Source organism: Nuphar pumila, chromosome 6 (genome assembly GCF_984573655.1).
Source record: "Nuphar pumila chromosome 6, dmNupPumi1.hap1.1, whole genome shotgun sequence".
Lineage (NCBI taxonomy): Eukaryota > Viridiplantae > Streptophyta > Magnoliopsida > Nymphaeales > Nymphaeaceae > Nuphar > Nuphar pumila.
This window is the reverse complement of record NC_143254.1, coordinates 133,430,233-133,439,078: the sequence shown is the minus strand read 5'-3', so window position 1 is coordinate 133,439,078 and position 8,846 is coordinate 133,430,233. Positions and strand designations below refer to the sequence as shown.

Genomic DNA, 8,846 nt, shown 5'->3' with positions numbered 1-8,846 from the left:
TTGACAGAGTTCTATATCTTGTGGACAATGTCATTTTGGTTCAAGGAGAGCCAACTCTTCCTATAATTCGTACAAACTATTATAGTCTCGTTAATGCTCTTGTATCTTTGAACCATATTTTGAACTTTGTCTTGTAAGTTGTACACATGTGCAATGTCTTTAAGAAAATACATTCTCTTAAGATAGTTCCAAGCATCGTTTGCATGTTCAAATTTTGCAAGACTTTGAACATTTTTTGATATCGACACTACTTATGAGCCAAGACATAATCTTGACATGTCACATTCTCCATTCCTTCTACTTGTTTTCGTAAGTGGTAATGACTTTGTTTTTCTCAACCTCCGTAAGAGGTATTTCTTTCTCACCTTCTACCTATGTAAGGATTAGCTTAGGTTCCAAATCGGTTCCTTCAACTAATCCCCACAACCTCTTTCTCTATATAAGGTGTTTCATAATTGAAGCCCATGTAACATAGTTAGAATCATTGAGCTTAATGGGTTTAATAGTGACATTATCATTGTCATCCATTTTAGAAAAAGAAGAAAGAAGAAGACTAGAGAAGAAGAAGAGATGAAAGAGAGGATAATTTAATACTCCACCACCGATAACGAGTACGAGTGCTCCTCCAAGCTTTTACACGATCACAATTTTACATATACTTAAAAAGAACTTCACTTCTTTTTCAAACTTTGAATGACATGTTTCCCGATGCACCACAACTAAACTTAGCTTGATCACCAAGCTCTGATATCATGTAAGAATATGAGTTCTTGGATCACCACCAATCGAAACTTCAAATAACACGAACCAAAGTGCCGAGAAAGATCACTCACAAGAATCACAAAGGTTCATACAAATTACCCAAAGAAGGGTATGCAACAATAAGAAAAAAATATATTTTATTGATTAAAAATCACACTCAAGAAAAGCTTACATTATGAGGGGGCAAAGCCCCATATTTATACACAATGAGAATGGCTAGAAGGAGGGAGTCGTTGGGCTTCCAATGGCCCCAACGTCTCTTTACCTTTTTGACTAAGTCAAACATTGAATAGTCAAAAAGATTATAAATTTAAAAAATAAAGACAAAAAATTCTATTCTAACTAAACTAGACCTATGCTAACTAACTTAAAAATAAACTAACAAAGATTCCTAGTTTATTACATATAATTTAACACATCACATTATTGATGCTTGAATGCTTTTTTAATTTGTACAGAAAAATCATGTTTTTTTTTGCTAGTACAGAACAAGCAATTCATCGCAGATCTTCCAACTGAAACTATCTTTAGTTGAAAATTGAACAGCATTTTACAATAAGTCATGATTAGCAAGCATATTTAGATTGATAATGGTAAGGAACAAAGCATTTTAGTCATATTTACGATATAGCTATATAAGCTGAAAAAAGTAAAAGACACATCATGACAGCAACGGTAAGAAAAAAGGTAACTGTTTAATATATTAGCCTCAGCCTGACCTATTTAGCTGCTTGAGACTCCTCCAGTTCCTTTGTCAGTGGACTGGGAACATTAGCAGCATGCCAATCCCATTTTTCTAGGTTTAAAGATATGAATCTCCTAAATGTATTCTTTACTTCTTTGTTCTCTGCGAGCATATAAGGTGTTCACCATCTTCCATCTTTGATGCATGGGTCCAAAAACCCTGCTCAAGAAACTCCGGAGTTTTTTGAGCATTGCCAGGCTTAGCAACTTCATGTAAAGGTGGTGTTATTTTCTGAAACTTTTCTGCTCAAGGCTCTATCCATATCATGTTTGACCGACTCCCTGACTATACTTTTGCAATCATAAAATTGCTCAGAAGAATCCCTTTTCTCTGTCTCTAAAGAGTTCAACTGCAGTTCACTCAAATCTTGGACCATGCTTTCTGTTACAGTAGCAGGGCATGATGCATCTTCCTTTGGGTTTGACAAGTGGGTGCTTTGAACTTCCTCATAGGTAATGCGAGTCAACAAGTTATAAACATGTTTGGCTTCTTTTAAAGTAGGTCGACAGACTGTCAAAGGAACATGTCTTATAGCATGATCACGATAACTGAAAACTGATTTTTCACCCTCAAAGAATAGCTGGCGATTATTTGATGAGGCATGAAGGAAAATACATGAAGAAGTGAAGAACCAAAGTAGGGTTTCCAAGTACTAAGCAACTCATGAATGTCCTGCACACAAAGCATCCTGTTACAAGCTAAGTAGGACAAATATCATGCATGTGCAATTCCGATAATTGGAAAAGTGAAACCATAATTAATGACAGGGAAATTTTATCAGGACAAAATTTTATAAAACAAAAATAGAACCAAAACATAGCAAAAACCGAGTAAAAGTATTACCATTTTAGGGGGCATGCATGTGCAAAAAATCAAATGTATCAGATAACTGTAAGCCAGAAGAGCATGTTCAAAATGGTCGCACTGAAAAACTATGCTTTAGAAAACAGAAACCAATCCTGCATGGCCAACAGAAGCTGCATACCCTTTTCAAAGCAGCTTCATTATGGCACCGAAGAGAAGCTCCAGCAGAATTTGCAGCCTTACCGGTGGCAACTTTAGCTGATTGCTTTTTGCCTGACTTTGCCCTCACAACATACCTAAAAGCAGGAGTAAAATTTTCTCCTTTAGAGAGAAAAAAATCTTGAAGATGTATCAATATCTTACTAAAAGAATGAAACACAAAGCAATAACATTCATGATTTAAAGATATGCACACAAGCCTACACCCAAGCATCAACGATCTAAAAGAATGTTTGTGAGGCTCTCAGCTAAAGCCTGAATCAAGGCCAGAAACTAGAAAATGATGTTTGCAGGTACCCACTTTCTGGTGCATTAAATTCTTATTGCACAAAATTAGGTTGCAGCAGCCCAGAAGCTTCAAAAGGCGATCACGGTTGAGTTACATCAAGGATCTGCTTTAAGCCCTTTCCTATTTGCTGTGATGGATGAGCTTACGAGATCAATTCAAGAAAATGTGCCGTGGTGTATGTTGTTTGCTGATGATATTGTTTTGATTGATGAGTCTATAGCTGGGGTTAATACTAAGTTAGAATTATGGAGACAAACATTGGAAGCAAGAGGTTTTAAGTTGAGTAAGAGTAAGACAGAATATATGGAATGTCGGTTTAGTAAGCAACGAAGTAGTGATGGGAGTCTAGTGAAGCTTGGTGAACAAGAAATACCGATGGATGATTGTTTCAAATATTTGGGATCTATCATTCAAAAGTATGGAGAAATTGATGGACATGTAAATCATAGGATAAAGGTTGGGTGGATGAAATGGAAAAGTGCAACTGGAGTGTTGTGCGATCGTAGAATGCCATTGCGGTTGAAGAAAAAGTTTTATAGGACGACTATTAGGCCCGCTTTACTATATGGTACGGAATGTTGGGCTGCCAAGAGACATCATATTCAAAAAATGAGTGTAGCTGAGATGCGTATGCTTAGATGGATGTGTGGCTATGTCACATGGGTGCGGGTGCGGGGATTCAGCACTTCCAAAAAACCCGGGTGCGGGGGTGCGGCAGAGGAAAAAATGTAATATATATATAGAAGGGGGTCGGGGTGAAGACTTGTTACCCACGTTCTGCTTGTTGTGTACTTTAGCTCAACGGGACAAAATTGATGAACCGAAAGGATTGGCAATCTGATCGACCCAGCCTGCTGCGTTCTGCTGACTGTCATGATTCAAACATGTCTGAAACTCCCTGGTCTTCACGAAAAAAAATATAAGCGAAAGGTTTGACGTGGTTTGTTGGAGAGAGAGTCTTCACGAGGCCTACGACGCCACTGCCACGCCACTGCCTAGGGTTCTTCAAATTTCATTTTATATACAGTTGCACACAGATGACAACTAAAAGAAATTTATTGGATTTGACATGTGGAAAAGAGAGGTCTACACAAGGCTACGGCTAGAGCACCTCGTCAGGAGAAAAGTGAATACTAATAGCCACCAAGGCTCTACTCTACCACCATCATTATCATTTATTATGGAGAGAGCAAATCCTTGACGAAAAAGGATTTGGTTGGTTGAAGCATAAAGACTTCAAAAGGCTCTTGGATTTTGGTTTTAATTTTTGAGGAAGATGGATCATCATTTCCAAGTTAACAGTATGTTTTCCAATGCTGTGAATTAATTGTTTGGAGGCAGGAATAGCATGAGATGCCAACAAAGCTCGTCAGATATTGTGGACACAAGTGCCCCTTTATAAAACAAGAGCAGGAGCAACAAGCAGTTGTCCAGAATTTTTTTTTTAAATTCTGCTGCCCATTTCGTAGGGCAATGTTTTTTTTTTTTAAATCCAAACAAAAATGGACCAAAATGATCCTGGGTGCGGTCAACGCACCCAGGATCGGGTTGGCCGCACCCGCACCCGCGTCGAGTCGCGTTGATGCGGGTGCGGCACCCTGCTAGCCGAATCCCTTTGACATAGATGTGTGGAAATACAATAAAAGATAAGATTCAGAACGAGGAGATACGTAAGAAGGTAGGCGTTGCACCCATTGAAAATAAGATGAGAGAGAATCGTTTACAGTGGTTTGGACATATTCGGCGAAGGCCTAATGATGCTCCGGATAGAAGGATGGAGAAATGAAAAAATATATTAGTTAAAAGAGGTCGGGGTAGGCCTAAGAAGACTTGGATGGAGATGATAGAAGAGGATATGAATGCTTTGAACCTCACCGAGGACATGGCATTGGATAGAAATGATTGGAGGAGAAGGATTCATGTGGAAGACCCAGAATGATTTTCTTTTTTGGTTCATATCGCCGACCCCAATTGTTTTGGGATGAAGGCGTAGTTGTTGTTGTTGTTGTATTTCAATGTCATTACCTCATTGTTTGGAAGATGTTCCTCTCTTATCCTGATCCTTACATCTATCCTTTTACAATGCTCCAAACCAATTTCATCCTTAATTATTAGAATTTTCGCAATGATCTAGCAGTACTTACTCAGAAATCAACTAATGAGGAAGATGGTTTTGCAGTTGTTCTAGATAGGCATTGATACCCAAGTATAGTTCACCCAATGCCAACTATTGGCAGCACTCTGAACGTCACACCACAGAGCTATTGAACTTTAACAAACAACCATTTTTCCATTTAGAGAAATAAGATCCCAGACATAAAGTCTGACCAAAGCAACAAGTTCCCTACCAGTTACCAACAATTTGACTCCATAAGAGACATAATGAGAGACCATTTACCAGATAATCTAGCCAAGTCCAAGGAGCCTTTACAACTAAATGTGCATCATAACCAAAAAAAGCAAAGATGAAACAAAGGACCCAATCCGACTAATATCTCTTGTCATGTGCCTCTCCAGAAATGAATCAACAAACTCCATTGTTCAAGGCTCTTAGAAGCCTTGAACCTCTTGGGACTAGAAAAAATTTGATTTCAAAATGCATTCTTCATGTTAAGTTCGACATAAAATTTGTTCAGGCAGGTATAGTGGTACGATCACACCAGCACACCTACTTTGACCAACATATTCCAAGCTCCAGCCTTAAAAAAAGACAAGAAGAAGAAGAGAAAGAACAGAAAAGACCAGAACCGGATTTTATCTCAATGCGGCCTATAGCTTATAACAATACTATTGATTGCCACAATGAAATATTAAGCAAACAATCATTTAGTAAATATTCAAGAAACTTTTGTTTGAGTTATTAAAGTGACTGAAAGACCAAAAAACAATATTGTATGAGTCACACGAAGAAGATTGCACTTCCAAATTAAATAGAAAAGACCAGTTAAATGGACTATAAAAGTATACCCCCGCGATGACAATTGATAAAAAATGAACGTTTTCTAAAAGAAAGAGACAACCGCATTCAGGCCTATCAATTAAAATTCATGCAGTAAAGCTCATTATAGAGATCATTCTGCATTCCCAGTCATCTAATCATTCAAATCCAACTCAACATCAACAATCAGCAACTAAAATGTGGCTTATGGTATCAATATGTAAATTTCAGACAGCCATCTGCACTGCAAACAACAACAGAGATGAAGTGGCACTCTTCCTTTACACTATAATTGCTCAAATCTTTCTAAGATTTCAGAAAGACTTGAAGCTTCCTTCTCATTTGCAAGTCAGCTATGAAAGATTGATTCAAAGCTCTACATTCAAAGCTCTACACTCACCTGTGGAAGATCTTGTGTGCAATGACAGAGTCCCCATCAAAAACACAACCTGCAAAGTGCCCACCACTTGCAAGCAAAACAATGCGCAAATGTGTTTTATCACGAGGCTCACAAACCAAATATTTAAGCCTTTTAATTGCATCAACCTCTCTCAAACATGGGGCACGTTGACCATCGACCTCAGAGTTCATGCTATCATTCTCTAGTCGAAGATCTTCCAAATCAGACAAAAGCACTTCCAAACAGAAACTCTCTCCTGATGGAAGACTAAACATCAGTTTCTGTTTAGTGCCCAGAATATCTTTAGCAACTCCATTCAGTGCACCTGACTTTACGCATGATGCCTCATCGGACTCATTATCAGATCCTGATATACTTGATATTTCATAATCATTGAGTGATGACTCTCTGCCCAATTCATCGAAATCATCCTCATTGATTGTATTCTTTCCAGCAAGAATCAACTTGACCTACATGCAAAATCAAAAGGGCACAGCACATATAGTAGTTAGGTATAAAAAATGATAGTAGGATACAAAACTAGGTTAATAACAAAACAAGAGAAAGAACAAAAAATATATGCATTGCACATGCAATATCTGAAACAAATTTATCCTGGATTCTCCAAATCATTCACATGGAAATTGAGCATTACTGGAGAAATAAACTTGGAAATTTTGAGTTAAATGAGAACAAAAAAAGCAAAAAACAGCATAAGAAACACAACTTGTTGCAAAATATATATACAGATTCGCAACAAAAACACATCACCTGATTCATTTTAATATTTAAAAAGATAATTATTTTTAATATTTGTTTTTAAAAATTTATCTCCTGTCTATTTTTAAAGTCTTTTGATAATTTTCCAAGGGAATCAACTTTTTCTGAACTATTATAGGAAACTACTCTGCCAATGTAATGCTGATATAAACATTGTGGGAATCCAATCATACACTTTCACAAGCATGAGAAATAGTTCAAGACTATGACCATATATCCAAAGGATCCAACTTTCTCATAGGCATCTGTATGGGAATTCATATATGCAGTTTCCACGGCTTACCTGTTAAGGTCGATGACGAGCCAAGGCCCAATCCAAAAAAAAGCCTAGTCCTATCAGGATTTTTTAAAGTTCCTTAAACCCAAGAAAAATGCCGTACCAATACGTCCCAATGAAAAATCAACCTAATTCTCCAAGATGAGGCAACCAACTTGGACCATAATTTCAGAATTAAGAATGAAAAAACCTATATAATTCATACATAATATGAGGGCCAAACCCAAAGCAACCTAGATATCAAAATAGATTACTGATGCCTCCATACTCCGAAAACGCAGAAGTAGCTCCAAAATTCAATTCATATCAATCCAATACGTCCCATCAAGAAAAAAAAATGATCTTTGCACTATGAAAACAACAACTACCACGATAACAAAAGCTCAAAGTAACACACAATCGTCTTCGCACATCCATGGCCTTGTACACCATGGCATTCTCGCTACACAAATCGCCTACTTATCGATGATGAAAAAATATAAAACCAGGGAAAATCAATGTAAAGGGAACAAAAATGAGCGACAATTCAAATCAGATATTGCAATATAATCGTGCTTCCGGACACTAAACATCACAAACCTTAAAACTAGACTAAATTTAGACAGTCGAGCTCAGAATTTTCCAAATTTAAACACGAAGCACAATTCCGAACTGAAAATACCTCATCATCCCAACCCTATCCAAGCAAAACACACCCAAAAGGAAAATAAAAAGACAAAACCTGATTCTTTAGCGTCTCGCTTCAACCAAACAACGAGAATTCACCACCAGAGGAAAAAAATGAAATAAAAAGAAACCGTAGGAATCAAACAAAGAGGGGGAAAACGAAAAAGGAAGGGCGCACATTGAAACGATGGAAATCCGATTTGAAATGCGACAGCAGATCTTCGAGGGACTCGAACTCGGCCCTACACTAGTTGCAGGACCATCTGGACATGCTACCGGAGCTCGTCCTCCCGTCTTCCTTCCCGGACTTGCCCGTCAATCCGGCGACGGCAAGTCCACCACCTCCTCCTTCACGCCGAGAGGGATGGGTAGCGTCGTCGTCGCCGGAGTCGCCTATACCGTCGCGAAGGAGTCGAGCGCCGTCGAAGAAGTTTCCGGAGAGGTCGAAGACGGAGACGGGGTCCGCCGCTCGAGCTTCTCGCCGGAGCCACCTTCGGATGCCATCTTCCGGCGTCCGATTCTCCGTCCAGATCGGCTAGAAACTGTAGACCATATGAGTTAATGGGTTCGGGTACGTATTGGGTCAGGTATAATTAAGATCGGGTCTTTAATAGACCCGTGTTGATTAAGGTCAGGTTCGAGTTTGGTCTGAAAAGAGTAGATTCATATAGGTTAACGGGTTCGGTTCAGATCTTGTTGAATCCAGGGCCTAAACAAGTACGTTTAGTTAGACCTAGTTAGGATTGGATCTAACCCGACAAGTTTAGCTACTTCGCACAAAAATCAATTTATTTGACCCATTTTCAGAGGGTCTGTTAACACGGTATCCGATGATATCCAGATCTGGGGTTCTATTATGATACTCAGGCCAGATGTGGAACTGAACCCACTTTTAAATTCTGGAACTGCTTTGGCGTCAATCTTGACCTGGCTCATATCCAATTGCATCCCTAGGCCTAACGGCCC

The 8,846-nt window shown here is 38.6% G+C and overlaps 1 protein-coding gene across 1 annotated transcript; it reads right to left on the bottom strand.

The window, feature by feature from the left end:
- Positions 1–1,328: 1,328 nt before the first annotated feature.
- On the bottom strand, positions 1,329–8,170 carry LOC149836330 (uncharacterized). The gene is given in 5 exon segments (XM_090010853.1): positions 1,329–2,132; positions 2,135–2,179; positions 2,493–2,607; positions 6,158–6,627; positions 8,059–8,170. Coding segments are annotated over 4 exon segments (852 nt in total). The 5' UTR covers positions 6,433–6,627; positions 8,059–8,170; the 3' UTR covers positions 1,329–1,715.
- Between the last annotated feature and the right edge of the window lie 676 nt (positions 8,171–8,846).